A 19,842-nucleotide genomic window follows, 5' to 3' on the forward strand; every position below is an offset into this window, starting at 1 on the left:
GAATCTTACGTTTGATGCGCTGCTTAAAGTGACATTGAAAAAAATTAAGAATCAATTCTGATTTCAATGAAAAAATAATCACAAAGCTGAAAAAGATGTCACTCTGCTCATCTAAATTCCTTGTCTTCTGAATATTTAAGTACCAGCTACATCCATATTCTTTAGGTTTCAATGCAATTTATCCAGAACTTTCAAGTGGTTTTCGCTTCAAAAGCAATCTTCAAATTTGCTCCAAACTGATAAACTACTCTAACTTGGAATTTCAGCGATTATAGGGTGGAATTTTCAAGTGCTGTTGAATGGGTGAGCTCATAAATTTTTCCTTGTGAAAGACCTCCATATTCACAATTCAATCATCACTAGGTGCGAATTCTTTGGGTTGGTGTTGGTAACACAGTCTTCCATTTCGTCGAATTAATAATTTGAATCTTACGTAGAATGGGATACATGATGTGACAGTAGAGTCGGGTTTCAAGTTTGACATGAAATGAAGGCAGGAATACATTTGAAACATTAAGAATCAATTCTGATGAAGCTTTCAACAAAAAAATATCACCAAGCTAAAAAAAAAATTCACTCTGCTCATCTAAATTCCTGGTCTAGCCATACCCAAAATCTATAACTCAAAACCTCAATGTTGGTCAATTCAATTCATTCAAACGTGGAAACAAATCGTGCTTCAGATTGTTACTTTCCACAATTTTCAGAATTCAAAATATGTATCGTATTTCTTTTGCTCTAACTAATGTACAGAATATATTCATATGAATTTTGTTAGGTTCAGGTTCATCCATGTTTTCGTTTCAAATTCACGATGTTGTCTCTTCAACAACTTTCAATCAACCCACTCGTTTCATGATGATAAAGTGTTTTCATTATTTTTTGAAAATTATTTGAATTCCTATTTCCTTATATTTTGCAAAAAATTATAAAAATTTGAAATTTTTTCTATATTTTATGCTACATTGATTTGAAATTTTAAATTTTAAATTTTACCTCCTAAATTCTGATACAGGTTCCTAACTATAATCCATTCTTACAAAGTACAAATATTTTGGATTGTTCGATTAATCTGTAATATTCAAATCATCATTAATCGTTTGATATCTAATCTTTATCTTAAAATCAGAGTTGTACAATAATTTCGACCAAAATTAAATTTCACAATACGGTAAGCTATAAAACATCTCTTAAAATTAATACAGGAAATTATTTAATGAATTTTCATATATTACGCTAATTAAAAATTATATATTGTAGTTTTGATATACTGATTATGTCATGTACATTTTTTCTAATGAATAATTTGAAAATCTTATTATTCAATATTTTTGAATACCACCAAATTAATATGAATTCCAATTATCGTTGTATTTTCTGTTTTTCCTGGTAAATATGTATTTAATCTCCAATTGAATTGGATTTGACAACGAATTCATCATCACCGAGGCAAACCTTATCGAATGAGATCATTCCTTGCACAAAATCCTATAAATATAGACATCATGAGCAAATGATAGTGAAATCTGTTTGGAGAAAAAATTCTGAAGGATAATAAGATCAGAAAAAACTATTGAAATATTTTGTTAACAAAAACAGTCTCGAAGCCGATAGTACAGACAACATAATATATTGAGGATTTCTAAATCGAATGATCTATCTTATCTTCCTACATTTACCAGTTATGAATGTGTCAGTCTCGGCTAAAACTCAATCTTTCCGTTATCCATATAAAAATAATAATAATAATAAAATGCCTTTATTGAAGAAAAGAAAAATACATATCAAGAAGCGAAGTTTAGCATAGCTACTCTTACTTAACCTCTATAAAAAAAAATACAAAAATTTGTAATAACAAAACAAATACAATTCTAGAGAAATATTACGAGTACTTTCCATAATTAACCCAAATATTCCAAGATTTCCTTCCAAAACTAAAAGAGCAATACGATGCCATATCTCTGCCAAAATCCACACATAAAAATCATCCACGCTTAATCCAAAATATACAACAATACCTCACGTATAAAGGCAGAAAGTTATGGAATCCATCCCAAAGCTATTCGCAACCGACATACCAACTTCACAAATAGATACCGACACTAAAATTAACGACCCGCATATTTCCAAAAAACGCAGTCCATTACTTTAACGATCCCCATCGAAAACTCCAGAGACTTCAACAATATCACTCCACAGATTAAATATCTCTGTTTCGTTCACAGCCGCCCTGGATAGCCTATATGCACTATTACAGCAACTCATGTGCCGTAAAGTCTAAATAATCTAGGAGCAGTTGTGGAGGTATTCAGTGATAACAGGTGTGGTGAGCTTTATTCCCGAATGATACTAAAACTAAACTCGAACTTTACGTCGAGCAGGGAGTGTCACCATATGGTGGGGTTTCACATCATTGAATATTGCAGTTGGTCCAGCCGAAGCCTGGATAAAAGCTGGTGGAGCCGGTTAAGTAACAGCTTCGTAACTCCTGACGTACAGTAAAAATGAATAATACATTGTTAAAGTTGAAACTGTCTTCTTTCGTATGCAGGATGGCCAGGACTAATCGGGAAAACTACTGTTTAGTACTGTTGTTGTCTATTAAGGGATTATAAGTTTGTTGCATTTGATAACTTGCCTAATTTGGAAATGAAGAATCAAAGGCACTACTAAACTGACTAAATTCTAGTGGTTTACTATCATATCAGAATTTTTCTGACAATCGACTAGTTTTCATTTTTTTGTCAAGGATCAATTCTAAAAATTTAAGTAAAATGAAACAAAAATGTGGAAAAATCATTGAAATATCTCTAGAAATAAAAAAAGTTATTGGACTTTGAAGTTGCGCTTGGAAGAATAATTTTATAGTACGTGTAAGTGTCGTGACGGCACACACTAGACGACTGGTATTCGCAGAGTGCTTACGAATTCATTGGTGTACAATCACTTGTGCCGTTCGTGTCGTGTTTTGTTCACTACACGATGGCTGAAATAACTTTTTATATACATACATATAAATTACTTTTTTCTACATTCATGCAAAAAGCAAAATTTTATTGGACTATATTTAGTGGAAAAAGGAGTTCTTTATTGCACTAGTGCAATAAAGTTTTTATTGCACTCATCTGTCATTCTACTTCAACGTGCTGTCATCATGACAAACATAAACGTTCAAACCCACTACATATTTATCAGATATGCTGTGAGATTGGCAATACGTTTCAAACAGTTACATATTTTATATTATTTTTTTATCAATGTAAGCAGCCAGAGATAAACAAACAATGGCTTCCCGAGTATAACTCCTTAATCGAAACTGATCCGATTTGTAACCGTCTACCTCCATAGAGCAAACTGTCTGTACTATGACCACACCTCATGATACATATTGTACATTTTTTGCTTTTTGCATGAACGTAGAAAAAATGTTGTATGCAACTCGTGCAAAAATTGTTTATTGCACTCGACGTGTTGTCCAACTCGGCCTAACGGCCTCGTCGGACAATTTCCGTCAGGTGCAATAAACATTCACTTTTTGCACATTTTGCATAAATAACTATTATGGTGTAGCGATCACAGGCAAGAGCCTTGACGTCACAGACAAAAGCATTCCGCGCTAAAATACGTAAATTTAAATGATCTATTTCTCAGTCATTTTTGATGGATTTTCAAAATTTTTTCACTGATTTATCAGTTTTGCTCTATATTTTAATTCAATCGTGTCAAATATAGTATTATCAACATCAATAAACTAGTCCATTACCTAAATTTCATGAATAAGAAACTGCAACATCCAGAAAGAGCTGTTTTAATTTTAAATTCTTTTTGGTGGAATAAAGATAGTATAGCAAGGCGTAAATGATTGATTGATTTTTGTTACTCGAATATTGTAGTCCTTTTTGCAAGTTTATTGAATTTAACAACAAACCAGCTGTTCGAGGAGATCCATCAGTACGGTGACGAAGTTTAAGATGAGCAACACTTGAAGGAAAACAACAAACAAACGGAGTCCACAACAGAAGCCAGCCGTCCATTTGTGGTTTCCGCAGGAAGACCTAATGTTTTTGGGCAACAACCAACATAACGACGTGGGAAGCTAAAGCTACCTGCGTGAAATCCAAAGTCCTGGTAATGATATGTGTGAGAAGGTCATCGAGGGTATTATTGTAATGCAAGAAAAAAGAATATTGGACATGCCCTCAGGAGAAGTGCTAACCGTAGACACGTGTTTCGGGCTTTCGGTCCTTTTCCTTTTTCCATTGGAGCAAAGTTAACCCATAACTGGTGATACGGAGTCTATCAGACTCCGCATCATATGATAAGCCTTTATTTTCCAACAGGTGAAATTACACCATCACAGGAAAATAGAACTCAAAAATACCATCAAAATATCGAGAAGACATTACCAAAAACAACATGAGAAAAAAAACCTTGTCCTAAAAAAACCTGATAGTAAACGTCAAGACAGGTTACGGCAATTTTTTGATATCAGGATATTGCTTGAAGTCAGCTGTAAAATTTTCTTATTCTGGTACGAAACAGTTATTAATTTTCTCAGGCCATAAAAGCCTCACTTCAGCTGTATATTTACTACACAGTTTCTGTTTCAATCTACCAGACCACGAGTATAACTTCGATATCTGCGGTATTCGCAAGATTAGAGTATTTATGGCAAAGATTAATCTGAAGGAACAGTACTCAGATCAATAACGTTTGCCTTTTCCATTATGATAAATCGTCTAGAGGAACATAAAACGAATTTATGACGTCCATAACCGATATAGCGGATATAACAGGAAAATTTCCGACATTTTCCAGGCACTAAAGATGTTGAAGATCGTTCACCATCAGAATAATTCAACAGTTTCACGTCAGGTGCTAGATATTACACTTAATTGATGGTAATGGCGCCTTGCAATCCTTCAAATTGATTTTAAGGATTAGGATTTGATGGAAAATTATCGAGTCACCGAAGGCATATTGATCAGAATTTAATAGAACCTGATTATCACAAGTTTGAAGAAAAGTACTGATATAGGAAGAGAAATTTAGGTATTCATGTTAGCCCTTGAAACATGCTTGTCTTACAATTCTCCACTGTATTCTACAAAGAAAAATATTTGTAAGTAAACATATTAGGCCAATTGAAAAGTGTCCTGTCTGATGCACAGATGGCGGTGCAAGTATTAAATCCATATGATTTTTAGTTAGTACCAACCTTCAAACGATACGTGTCAAAATTTGACAGCATTCCAACCATTAGTTTGTGAGATATTGCGTTGTGTGTAGCTACTTTTGTTATTTGAAGAAAGATGAAAAAAAGAATTTAATGTGTTGATAAAATATTACTTTTTGAAGGAAAAAATAGAATTGAAGCAAAACCTTGACTTTATGGAAAGTTTCCGAGGTCTGCACCAGAAAAAACAACCATCATTGATTGGTAAGCTAAGTTTAAACGTGGTGAAATGAGCACCGAAGACGGCGAACGCAGTGGACGCTCAAAAGAGACTGTCACGAAAACACAAAAAAAATTCACAAAATAATTTTAAATGAAGTTGATCGAGATAGCAGACATTGTTAGATGTCATCTGAACGTGTACATTATATCCTTTACGAATATTTGTACATGAGAAAGCTGTGTGCCGCGTGAGCTCACAATCGATCAGAACAACGTGCTAATGATTCTGAGCAGAGTTTGAAGCTGTTTAAGTTCAATGAACCTAAATTTTTGAATCAATATCTGACAATAGATGAAACATGGCTCAATAATTTTTCTCCGGAGTGCCATCGACAGTAGCTGAGTGGACTGCACACGATGAACCGAATCCAAAGCAAAGAAAATCACAGTAGTTAGCTGACAAGGTTATGGCATTAGTATTCTGAGATGCGAAGGGTATAATATTTATTGATTACCTCCAAAAGGGCCAAACTATCAACAGCGATTATTATATAGCGTTATTGGACCGTTTGAAGAATGAATTCGTTAAAAAACGGCCCCATTTGAAGAAAAAAAAGGTGCTGTTTCATCAAGACAATGAGCCATGTCACAAATGAAAACAATGGCAAAATTGCATGAATCGGACTTCGAATTGCTTCTGTATCCACCGTATCTGAACCCCAGCGACTTTTTTCTGTGCTCAGACCTCAAAAAAATGTTTGCTGGAAAAAAATTTAGCGCCAATGAAGAAGTAATCGCCGAAACTGAGGCCTATTTTGAAGCGAAAGACAAATCGTACTACGAAAATGGTATCAAAAAGTTGGAAGATCACTATAATCGCTAAATCGCCCTCGAAGGCAACTTTGTTGAATAATAAAATCGAATTTTGCCAAAAAAATGTGTTTTACTATAGTACACCGGGAACTTCTCAATTGGCCTTTTATAGTCCAAAAAATTTTCAAAAATCACCTCCTGAAATTGTATAACTCCAAACCCCAATTTTGAAAATCATTTGGTTCTTTTTCATAATTACACTATCCTAATATTGTAGAGATATCCATAAAAGGCCTAAGACAATTTTTATTTTTAACACTATAATTTCAACATATCCATGTGGTATAGTATTCATACTCATCACAATTTTTTTTATTTCTTGCCCTTCTGACTCCAGCAGCTGTTAATATTTCATTTTGATTTATTTATTTTAAAGTAAATAGGATCAAAGTATTATTTATTTAATAAGTGTAAGTAAATAGGTAAAAGTAAATAAGAGATCATAAACAATCAAACGTTGAGAGGAAACAAGTGATCTGAAGATGAAGATAAATCAACTCTGAAATCCGGAAATTATCTCAAATTCATCCAATTTCACATTTGTTATAGATAAAAGGAAAATCCCATATCCTGAACATCAACAGCTGTGATAGGTTGTATAACATCGGTTTATCTATTTAGTTATCAATAAAAAACCCTTAGAACTTATCGATACGAAATTACTTAGAAAGTAAAGATTTCAAGATTTATTATCACAATTCAATAATTTGGGATTATGAAACAATGGATTTTTCGGAAATTCAGAGATATCGCAGATAATTTTTTCGCATAACCTGAATAAATGCGATTTGATTTCATTGGTTTAACGATGAGGTGATTTCAAGTAGCTTTATATCTAGATGAAATTTGGTATCTCTAATCGCAACATCCTGTATTGAGAGACAACAAGTTCTTTCTCCAATAAACAATCTGGGAAATTTAGAACGCATGATGTAAATGTTGTTTTGAGGGAAGCAGAAATGAAACAGTAAACATTTCATGGATTTTGCCAAGAAAATTGAAATCGATATTTCAGAATTTGGAACGTCAGAATCGAAAAAATTGAACAATTTGTCTAATGAAGTCAAACTATAATTTGACGAAACAATTGTTGTATAATCAATAAATATAAACGTAAACAAAGTGTTTTACTGTTTAATCATATTTAGATCAATTTCCATCAATTTCTCAATAAACAAGATAAATTATGATTCAAAGATAATAAAGAAAGCACGCACTTACGATGACTCCTCAAATTCAATAAAATAGTTTACAGCTTCGGGAACTAATATAAATATGAAATATGAATTTTCCATACCAACTGATGGACCTCAGGAAAAATTAGGTTTCTATATGTTTATTCAGTGAAAAAACATTTCTCATAAGTTCTTTGCTGATACATGAATAAGCATCTATAAACAAAACACCACTGTGCTAAATTACCAAGCCTAAAACACAGCCATATCTCCCAAATCACTCAACCTGAGAGGTCAAAAACATCAAGCAAAAATATTGCAGTTATAAATACGACATCTTACCATTCAATACTGTTTAATGTTAGGAAACGAAAGATAAGAAAAGCTTAATGAAATGGAGATATAAAATATTAATGATTCACGTTCCTGAAAAGAAAAACTTCCTAGCAAACTCCGCAAATAAAACAAAAAACGAATCAAATCCGCATCAGATAATTTCAAGAACATATTTGGCGAAAATAGTATCATTGGAATCGAAGGCATAAACCTCCTTAATCCTCATGATACTGATCTCTGGAAAGATACACCGATAAAAAAATTTCAACACCGGTCCGCAAGTTCAAACAAATGAATTTATCGAAACAATGTTATTTATGGAATTCAATTATTGGATAGAACCTTTTGTGATCTGTTGGCGTGTAAAATATGCATTGTGAAGTGAGATCAATCTTTCCATTCGATAAGATTGTTCGAAAGAGATAAATCTCAGATAATAATGAGACATATTTGATGCACGTATCGTCAGTTTTGAAAGGTAGCGCTGTCTACCTCACATTTATTGCCCTCAGCTGAGGTAAGTCCAATTTTCTCAATTTTCTTTCAATTTTCCAAATAATTGTTCGAATCTTGAAAACCAGCGATCAATTTTATGTATTCACCCTAGTCGAACCCATTTTATGTTTTACAACTTCTTTCCCTACTTCATTTTTGACGTAATAAAAAGTGTGCAAGCCTTAATTTGATTTTTTTCAGATCTGAAATGGGGTTGTTCACAATACTCATTATTTTTGTAATTTTACTACTTTCCCTTCTTTATTTGAAAGACAAGGATAAACGTAAACGTGCAGCAGATGCTGTGGATCGATTTGGCGGGGCACCATGGTATCCGATTATAGGGACAACATTCAACCAACTCACGACACCAAGAGAAGGTAGGTGGATTTCATACTCAGTTCGATGATTCTACACATTCAAAAACTAGCAAATAAAACATTAATAGTATATTGAGCATCAAGGACGGTAATCACGATTTAACGATTGGATAAAATTGATTGAGCTAGGTAATTCTTGATATTCGTATTGCTAAGGACATATGTTGGCAAGGCAGAAGGTCTTGTTTATAGATGGCAAGATGAAGATGGTCGTTAAATTTTTTTTTCTGGAATCATTCATGAATACCTACAAAATACGCTAATCCAGTATTCCGAATCGTCGCTAAGCAACGAACTTTCCCAGACAGTTTTCGGTCCGAAAGAATTAGTCTTTCAGTCCAGGCCATCAAATTTTGTCCCTACTTTATGAAGATAAGATAGACATAGAATAGTTGGTAAATTCACGTTTGAAACCAATTAATTTCAAGAACATATATTTATTGAATAGGTTTACATATACATATAAGTTGTAGTCAAAAGAAATTCATTAATTTTATATGAAAAAACAAGGCTTTAATTACCATAGATAGACAGATCAGATTGAAGTCAAATTTAAACCGTTTTGTTCGATAACTTGTTGCCATGTTGATGGTTATATCATTATGCCTCTGTCATAGAAGTCCTCGTCTCTATTTTCAAAAATTTAGACAGTCAATGTTCACAAGCCTCTGTTGAAGCGAGTTTTTCACCATAAAATTGTTCGCGATGGACAGGAACAGATGGTAATCACATGTTGCCAGGTCTGGACTATAAGGTGGTTGCAACCTAGTTTCCGGAGCTGCTGGCTAGTCACTATCGATGTGTGTCGCCTGGCTTTGTGAAAATTGTTAACAGTACAGTTCCGAGTTAAAATTTGTCTCACAGAGGAGCAGCTAATAGTAGATAATTCACTACAAATCCCACCAAACATGCAGCAATACCTTCCTGGTCATCAATTATTGCTTGGCCACCGTTTCCTCCGACTCACCGTGTTTCGATCACGACCGTTTTGACTTGACGTTGTCGTTAGTGAATCACTTTTCATTGCCAGTCACCAACCGCTTCAAGCTTTAGCTTTTGGGCATTTGAAACAGTGCGTACATAACGTTCGGACTCGTTAATGTCCATGATTTCATCGATATTTTCGACAATTGACCTTCCAGTGCGTGGTGCATGTTCGACATCGGAATTATCGGAACGGAATCGAATGATCCAAAATTACTTTTAATTGGATGTTAAAATATAACGTATATTGTGTTTACTAGTGTCCTTCTTTTACGCACGCTCAAACCAACCTTAGTTAACTTATCACGAAACTCTCACCAAATTTTTTGTAGTACGAAATCTATAAACACTGTGAAATAGTGTTTGAGGGTGTTTTTCAGAGATCACAAAAAAATTCGTGTAGCGTTTTCAAAAACACAAATATTCCAAATCATTTTTTTTAAATAAAATCTTGTCACTGTCTCCTTCAATACTGAAATATCTAATCGTATTCGGGAATTTGAAACAAAGACAAAAACAATTCAGAGTGCTTATGAAGTGGTTGTTGAACTCTTTAATCTGAATATCAAATATCAATCAACGCAGTGGCGGGTAACAGTTCTTCTGAATTGTTAAATGAAAAGTTCTTTCATGTTTAAATTTTTGTAGTCATCGCATGAAGTTTATTTTCGATGAAGCTTCTCCATTATTGATAACATTTTCAGAAACTACACTTCTTAAGATAAGAGGAAATCAACCATTTTTTTTTCGAACCAATATACAATTAATTTATGTGGCCCTTTCACTGATTGATTCTTCACCTAAAAACTTTTATCACTTAATGACTCCCCTCTCGTATTTCAACATATTTTTTCTTACAGAACTGTATCAGTCAATCTACGATCGTACAGAGAAATTCGGCCCTATTTTCAGATCTTGGGTAGGATTTATACCTCAGATTCATTTGACAAGAGCCAGGCATGCTGAAGTAAGTATACATCGGTTTTGATTATATTAGGAGGTGTCTGAAGACTCATCTACAATATAACTCAAGTGTTTTCAAATAAATGAAATAAGAAAATAGTTTTTCGGCGTGCAGATAAATTTTCAATTCTGTGCGCCGAAAAGTATTTTCTTATATTTATCTCACATACATCACAATCCCTTTCGTATAAATGAAATAGTTCTGAGAAATATTTGATAGAGGACATTTAGAGTCTTGAGATTTTTACCACTGAGAGAACCTTGCATTTCATTGGTAAATATTTGAAATGATATATACGTCTTTTCATTATTCAGATCATTTTGAGGAGCAGTGTCAACATTACCAAAGGAATGAACTATACATTCGTCAAGCATTGGTTAGGTGATGGATTGATCACTGGAACAGGTAAGGATCACATACAGGGTATCAGATCCGAAAAGGAAAAACGATTTGCTCATTAATATCTAAGTATATACCTTCAATACATATGAAATAATCAAAATTTTATGATGGCTATCTCACTTGAAGTCTAACCATTATTTTACAAGAGATGGCGCATCACGCTACATATTTCTGATACTGCAGTTCATCTCAAGAGGTTCACTATCTATGCTTAGCGTAAAATTCTTTGTAACAGCCTTCAAGCCAAGAATTGTGAATTCTTGAAATGTATATTATTTTCAATATCTTTATTACTTTTGAAAACTGATGAAACCCTATATAATCAAATTGTTTTTCAGGGTCATATTGGCAAAGGCATCGTAAACTTATAACCCCAACGTTCCACTTCAAAATCTTAGACTCCTTCCAAGAAGTATTCTCAGAGAAGGCTCATCTCTTATTGGATGAGCTGAAACCACTAGCTGATGGAAAATTCTTCGATATAAGTACATTGGTCACACATTGTGCTCTAGATATCATCTGTGGTGAGTGATACCCTATTCCTTATTATATGTGTATCCACTCCTTTAGGAAATTTTAGTGAATTTGTAGGTCAAATAATTGGCCAGAAGATAAACTGATCTGATAATAATTTTGCTATTGGTGATTAAATCATTATAATCAACCCGCGATACCTAATATTTTCTTGTTGAAAAAAATTCATTTACCTTTCCTAAATAATATTTCAACTACATATACTATTATCATTGCGATATACTGGGTGCTTCGCCACGATGGCCTATTAGATGATTTTCGATTCTGCACAAACTCATTATTAGTTTTCCATAAACGTCCAATAGGCCATTGCGGTGAATCACCCTGTATAACCAAAAATTTATTTTCCATCGCTGAAATAGACAAAAATAAAAAAATTTTGGTTTATCAATTGAGAATCTACTATCCGTTTTGAAATATTATTGAGAGTATAGATAACAGAATCAATTCTTCGGTATCACTCAAGATATTGTCTTGGAAGACAAAAAAAAGAAGGTGGCCTGGATTTCACCTAACTTATTTTCTTTCACATGAAGTGTTGGCGATACATACTTCAAATGCTGTAGATATTAGCTAGGAGTTTTGTCTCTTTCAATAAAAAGTTATCATTTATAAAGTAGGTACAGAATGCTGACCAAAATTCGATATGAAAGTCTCACTAAGATAAACGCTTTATAGCGTCTATTTTATGATTTGATTCCTAATATGGGTTTTAAGGTTTGTCCCATCAAACAAAATTCAAGCCAAACGCTTGAATATTCCGGAAAAGGAGACACAAATTCAAGCAAACAATCTGCCACGTCATCTTCTTATAATCATCGTTTACTCTGCTCCTCTGCATCCCTGAACGATCCCACCCTCCTTGCGACCGAAGACGACAAAGCTACTGTTTGTTCAAACCCCCACACACCCTCTCCCAACCCCTTACTACACCCTCCTCTCAAACGGGTGGTACAATTCGACAAAATTGACGTAACACGCTGAGCCGAATTTCCATAATTCTTTTCACTTCAATTTCACAAGCGGAATGTCTGCAATAATGCCTGGCCCAGTTGCCGGAATCCGCTGTGCCACGTGATGCGGTTAGACCCTCCTTATACAGATCGTAAATCGTGGAATTTACCCCCTAGACGCCGCCACGGGTCCGGGATCTTAGAGCGGTCCGGAACTTGAATTTAATGTCGAAAATAAAACGGCTCTGTAAAAATCCGGCGATTGTATCGCTGGGATATATAATCGGGTATCTTGAGGTTATTTGTGGGGTGTTTGTCTGGGTGCGCGAGATTGGTTTTGGGGTTGGTCGTATCTGAAAGGATTCGTGGCAGTTTTGGGCCATTTTAGAGAATATGTCTTGAAAGCGTTTGAAAGTGGGAGAACATTCTGTTATTTGACTGTATCTCGTAGTTACAACCTATGGTCTTGATATTTAGATTGACTAGTGAAATGCCAAAGTACAACGTTAGTTTTTTTCTTTGTTAAAGCATGGAACCTTATGGAAGATAGAACAGCGTGAGTCCCTAACTCATTAAACCCAACCTTATGTTTGGAATATCTTCTTCTTTCTTTTTCAGTCCTCTTTCATCCAGTGTCAGATATAGGCCCTTTTCCAGTTTTTTCCATGGTTCTCTGTCTTTTGCTGTTCTCATTCATCCTTTTCTCGGTCATCCTCCACTTCTTTTGTATCTCGAAGTCTCCAAAACGTCACTTTATGTGAACAACTCTCCACATTCTGCCTTGCAACATGTGCCACCCACTGCCACTGACACATGTTTCACTATTCTACTCATGATGGCAGGTGCCCTGGTCTTTTTTTGTATTTCGGTGTTCGGAATTCTGTCCCTTAAGCTTAAATCCAGCATAATCCTTTCCATGGCCCATTGAGTTACTCTCAGTTGTTCTGCCACTTTTTTCGTTATTGCCAAAGTTTCTAGACCATAAGTTGCCACTGGTGATATACAGCTGTCGTAGGTTTTGCGTTTTAGGTAGAGGAATAGTTTTGCCCTTAAATATCCCTGGAGTATACGCGTCAAATATTCCTTTCCCCTAGGAATTCACGGCTTGACTTGATATTCAAGATCTTTGACTCAATATTCGAGCTATTTGAGTTTGGCTTGACTTGAAGTTAACTCAAGTTCAAGTCGAGTGCTAGTTGTTCAAGGTAAAGTCAAGTACTTACTTCTCATTGAAAAACTACTACTTGACTTGAACTGGAAATGAATTCAAGTCAAGCTGCTTGAATATCAAGTCGAGTAGCTTAAATATCAAGTCAAGCCATGAATCCCCAGTTTCACACTATGTGAAAGTATTTAAATGGCGTAAATTGTGATTGCCTGTTAACTTTGTAGTCATTTAGAAAGGAAACATTAGCTGAACGGGCCTTTTGGGTGAGAATTGAGTAGAACAGTGCACAGTCACCGAAAAATTCGATTTGGTGTACAAGCTCTAGACGCTTGTACCTGGTGGAAGATTTGTTATAGTCGAGAGATTCTCTGACTATTCAGTTAAGGTGTTTTTTGCTTTCCTGAGAAAGTTTAAGAGCAATTTCAAGAAGAACAGGTTTGCCTCAAGATAAAGTTGGGCATTGCGAACAAACCAGAACAATGAAATTCTCCACAAAATCGTTTTGAGCGATGGTAAGTTGAAATTATATGAGATAGCAGTGGTCTTGATGATATAAAAAGCCTTGATATGCACTATTTTGCATAAACATTCTTTCGTGAGAAAGCTTAGCTCTGAATTGATGACGAGCTTGCTCACTGCTGATCAAAAGCAACTACACATTTTCTTTTCCAAACGCTGTTTAGATCAATATGTGACAGTAGATGAAACATGAATGGATCACTACACTTTTGATTCAAACAGAGCGTCAACTGAGTGGAAAACAGTCGGTGAAAGCCGTCCACAGCGACTAAAATCTCAAACATCAACTGATGGCGAGGCTAGGCTACATTATTCTGGGACATGTATTATATTGTTCATTGAATATTACATTAAGTGCTTGGATCGTATGAGAGCAGAAATTAGGGAAAACGGCCTTCAATGCAAAACACGAAAATTCTCTTCCACCAATGCTTCTTGATGAACACCATGGCCAAATTGAACTAATTGCACTTCCAACTATTCGACCATCAAGATCATCCTCCAGATCTGACCCCCAGTGAGTATAAGAAATGCTCCAGGGAAAAGCATTAAGCGCTAATGGAGGTAAGGATGAATCGTTCTACAGTAAAGTCATTGTAAAATTAGAGGAGTGTTGGAGTTCATCGACCAATTACTCATGAAAAAGACCTTGACAGATATAGTGCAATATTCGGGAAAAAATGTGTTTTTACTGGTTATGCAGCGGATTTTTTGAGTGAAGTGCTGAGACGCGAGTCAAATACAACATTTGAAACTGCAGTTTTACCTGTTAACCAAAAATTATTGGCAGCATTTGTTCTTCAACCTTTTTTTTCAATTCATTATCGAATCCAATTGAATTAGGCTCTCTGCTATTTCCAGTCCAATATAAATCATCTTGAATATTTCCACTACCCTAATCACCATTTTCAAAACACCCCCCTCTACCCCCATAATGAAACAAGCCACAACCCTCTCCAAAAGCAATCCACTTTGTACATCAACGACTAAATGAAAACATCATGTACAATTCCAACTCCGGTCCGTTGAAAATCCCTTTGTCTTCGAAAAACTACACGTTTCAGTCCCTCCTCAATCCGCTGCAAAACAAACGAGAACCCCACAGAATGAGGAAGATGGGATAACCTCGTTCCTTCTTCGCCGCTTTACACATCAATGACACGAATTTCCTGCAGGCTAATCCTCCGCTTGCTTTTCTATTTGTAGAGAGCTGCATTACCGACCACGCCATTTTTCCCCCATTGTGGCACCGGCTCAAACTGTCGAACTGCCGGCTAAGGCACGGCACTCTCTGTCAGTGTTGCGCCCTCAAGATCCACTTCAAGGCTGGATAAACTGCTTTTTTACTTCAGTCGAGAAGGGAGGAGGCCACGTCGTGTGTGTTCAACGTGAATCTGTGTTGGGTGAAATTTTTGACAAGTCGAGGAATCCACTGACGTTGGGATTTGTAGGGTTGGATGTGAAGTTGCGAGATTTAGGGATGAATGGCGACCCTAATAAAATGTTTTTATGCTTTTTAGTTCATAGCTACTGACAAGGATATACATTGAACACAATAATTACAGGAATATAATCCATAACAACAATTTTCCAAATACATATGTATGCTGGTTGGGTGACTGATCATCGCATTAACACTGACGGAATCAATAGTGTGACAACTCAGTGGTCCCTACTGAAGGGTGATTTTTTTTAGAGCTATAGAACTTTAAATTGCAATAAAACAACGATGGCTTATTCGATTGCCATTAATTTTATTTATCCGCAAGATAATCTTATGTCATTACATTTTAAATATGATTTCTGGCATAGGACCGCCACGGCTGGCTTGGATGTAGTCCAATCTGGACGTCCAATTCTCAATGACTTTTTCCAACATTTGTGGCCGTATGTCGGCAATAAGACGGCGAATGTTGGCTTCCAAATGGTCAGGAGTTTGTGGCTTATCCGCATAGACCAATGACTTTACATATCCCCACAGAAAGTAGTCTAACGGTGTTTAATCACAAGATCTTGGAGGCTTATTCACAGGTCCAAAACGTGAAATAAGGCGGTCCCAAACGTGTCTTTCAATAAATCGATTGTGGCACGAGCTGTGTGATATGTTGCGCCGTCTTGTTGAAACCACTGCTCCTGGACATCATGGTTGTTCAATTCAGGAATGAAAAAGCTAGTAATCATGGCTCTATACCGATCGCCATTGACTGTAACGTTCTGGCCATCATCGTTTTTGAAGAAGTACGGACCAATGATTCCACCAGCCCATAAAGCGCACCAAACAGTCAGTTTTTCTGGATGTAATGTTGTTTCGACATACACTTGAGCTTCACTCCAAATGCGGCAGTTTTGTTTGTTGACGTAGCCATTCAACCAGAAGTGCGCTTCATCGCTAATGGACGTACTGCGCGATAGGTATTCCGCACAGAACCATTATGTTCGAGATAAAATTGCACTATTTGCAAGCGTTGTTCAGGCGTGAGTCTATTCATGATAAATTGCCAAACCAAACTGAGAATAAATCACCTGACAGCTGTTGAATCGGTCTCCATCTTGAACAGTAATGCCAACTTAAAGTTATATACCTCGAAAAAAACACCCTATATATACACCTACCATCCCCAGAGCGTGAATTTTTCACAGTTGGATATATCTTCCATGCGGTTCCGTTCTTCCTAGAATTACCATTGTGCGGCGCCATCTTTCGAGCAAGTGAAGAGTCACCACAGGAAAAACGTGAACTCGGGAACATTGAAACGCTCTTCAATTCTTGCGTCAATTTTTCCTGTTGAAAAAATAGAACTGTATTTAGGTAAGAACTCATGAATGAACTAGTGGTTGGATTTTCGAGACTGAAAATGAGAGGAAATTTGGAAGTGCTCTTATTTACGTCCACATAGAAATTCAACTAGGTTCTTACCAAAGTACGAAGTGTCTCAAAAAAAAAGTTTGTCGAAAAAATGTTCAATATGTCCAAATGTCTAACCTTGCCTTCAAATCATATCACCCCACACTATATTTCCTCATGAAAGTTTGGCAAGTATAGAAGAATAAAATATCCTTCGATTAATTATGGCATATCAATCAATCAATCATTTATTTAACAAAGCATCACAGAACAGAAGGCAATACTTAATAGTCAAGTTTACATGTTAAAATTACAGTGATAAAAAAGTCAATAATAAATAGTCAATCTTACATATTAAAAGATAAATCCATAAATCCAGCTAGGTCATGTAATATGTTGATTCTACCGAAACATCAGATATCCTATCATATTAAATTTCAAATATTTTTTTCAGAGACTGCTATGGGAGTAGAAATAAACGCAATGAAATGTACAGATTCTGAATATGTCCAAGCTATATATAGGTAAGCTTTTCTAATTCGTTCAACATATACCTATGTATTAAGTATTTTATTGACCAGTGGCGTAATTATGTTCATTCAAAATGGGGATATCATGAGAGAATTGAAAATGAGGACCACATGGTGATTCGGTTTGGCCTTTTTGAGAATCATCTGTGAATTTTTTGAGTGTTAATTGAGATAGTTTTGCCTACTGATGACCTCAAAGATTTGAAAATGTTGCGAAACATTTATCAATTAGTCAAAGAAAGTTTAAGCAGGTAGCAGGTGGCAAAGGTGCATGATATTGAAAATATCAATCAAAAAACTGAAACATGTACAACACTTCACTCAATAAGTCTTGGCAAGAATCAATAAAAACTTATTTTTCCTCAAAATTCATGATTGGAATATCCCCATGATTTTTGTGCATGGAATTATTGTAGTGAACCCATTTTTCGTCTCCAGTCCCTATGCGATGCAAAAATTTCTTCCGTCTTTGCCTTGCAAGCAGCTGTCCACAAGCAAACAGACGCCGTTCAACATTTCTTGGCTTCATCTCGTACAGCACCCAATTTCCTCATTTCTGAATCTTTCCCATGACTTTCAGGCATTCTGAAATGGCTTGTTGCATCACTCCCAATAATCCTGCCAATTCTTGTTGCGTTTGACACGAGTCCTGATCAAGCAATGCCTTCAATTCTGTATCTTATTTCTTCCACCGCCATGCTGGTCTTCGACGTCAAAATTACTGTTCTTGAAGCGTTGATACTTCTCCCGGCACGCTTTTTCAGCAATAGCGGCCTCACCATAGGTATTTTAGAGCATTCGATGAGATTTTTCACATCAAGGTAGAAAATTAAAACCTCCCGCAAATGACGAGAATTTATATAGTTAGCTGACATGTTCAATCGAGTATAACTTTGATTCAGACACAAATCGACTAATATTTCGATAGCGCTCTATTTACAAAAACCTAATGTTATAGTATAGCTTTTCATCAATATTTCAGGCTCTGAAAACTCTGACGTAATTTAGTCTCAGTTGTATGCACCTTCAACACCCGCTACCTGGAAAATCCAAAGCCAGGATGATCTAAATGCTGCACTTACGACAGCCAAAATTATTAATATGGGGTATAATTCAAACATTGCACATTCATTAAAAAACCTTTTACTGTCTAAGGAATCATCTGGACGAAATTCTATGTTATTCAATACTTTTATAGAACATAACTTAAATTTTTCCGGATAATGATTAAATTTATGAGCACTCTGCCAGGCATGTAACTAAATATTCTCTTCCATCCCAGAATCCTTGAAATATTCATCTATAGATGGTTCCGACCTTGGCTTCACTCCGATTTCATCTTCGCGTTAACGTCAAAAGGCAGGGAACAGAAGAAAGTCCTCGAAATTCTACACGGCTTCTCCAACAAAGTGAGTACAATATCGAGCATTACACATTTTAGATGTTTATGAGATAGAAGTCGTTTGGGAAACGACTGAAAGTTTGGAAGTTCCGCTATAAATCGGATAGGTGTATATATATCGGGTGTCCCAAGGTGAGTGGCCTATTAGATTATTATGGAAACTATTGATGGTAAAGATTTCAAATTTTGTGGATAGATATTTGGCCATGTAAGGTACATTTTTAAAATAATTTCACATTTCCAGTGTTGCCGGATGTATGACAATTCGGCAACAACTTTGTTATTTTGAATAGGACATCCGGTATTTCTATTTTTTTTATGATACTCCATAAAATATTGAATCTATTCATTCCTACTTGTCCATCCCTATCTTCAACGGTTTTTGAGTTATTAATTATTTTTCGAAATTTTTGATCAAATTGGCGTATTACGAAAATGACTCTAGTTCGTTCAATATTTGAGATTTAAGTCAGAAATTTTGCAAGTCGTTAGATATTGATCTGATCTGTGTCACTGCTCTTGAATTATGGTTGTAAATAATACAGGACGGACCAAAAAAAATCATCATTTGCCAAGTTGAATCCAGGTGAGATAGGTATAGGGACGTGAATAGAAAAATTGTAGAGTGTGTTGTACTGATTCCAAAATTTGAAAAATATACTAGGTGTCTAATTTGAAAAAATAGACTTTTTCACAATTTTGTAACTTGGCAAATGATGAATTTTTTTGGTCCGTCCCGTATTATTGACAACCATAACTCAAGAGCAGTGACACAGATCAGATCAATATCTAACGACTTGCAAAATTTTCTGACTTAAATCTCAAATATTGAACGAACTAGAGTCATTTTCGTAATACGCCAATTTGATCAAAAATTTCGAAAA

General features: G+C 35.4%; 1 protein-coding gene across 1 annotated transcript in view; it reads left to right on the forward strand.

Moving 5' to 3' along the window:
• The first annotated feature begins 8,139 nt into the window (after window positions 1–8,139).
• The window catches only part of LOC123683404 (cytochrome P450 4C1-like), a 39,303-nt gene continuing 27,600 nt past the window's right edge, over window positions 8,140–19,842 (forward strand). Inside the window, exons 1-7 of the mRNA XM_045622425.1 lie at window positions 8,140–8,299; window positions 8,479–8,657; window positions 10,502–10,608; window positions 10,920–11,010; window positions 11,346–11,531; window positions 17,481–17,550; window positions 18,839–18,965. Of these exons, the coding sequence (XP_045478381.1) occupies window positions 8,486–8,657; window positions 10,502–10,608; window positions 10,920–11,010; window positions 11,346–11,531; window positions 17,481–17,550; window positions 18,839–18,965 (753 nt within the window). The 5' untranslated portion in view covers window positions 8,140–8,299; window positions 8,479–8,485. The remainder of the gene's footprint in view (window positions 8,300–8,478; window positions 8,658–10,501; window positions 10,609–10,919; window positions 11,011–11,345; window positions 11,532–17,480; window positions 17,551–18,838; window positions 18,966–19,842) is intronic.

Source organism: Harmonia axyridis, chromosome 1 (genome assembly GCF_914767665.1).
Source record: "Harmonia axyridis chromosome 1, icHarAxyr1.1, whole genome shotgun sequence".
NCBI classification, from domain to species: domain Eukaryota; kingdom Metazoa; phylum Arthropoda; class Insecta; order Coleoptera; family Coccinellidae; genus Harmonia; species Harmonia axyridis.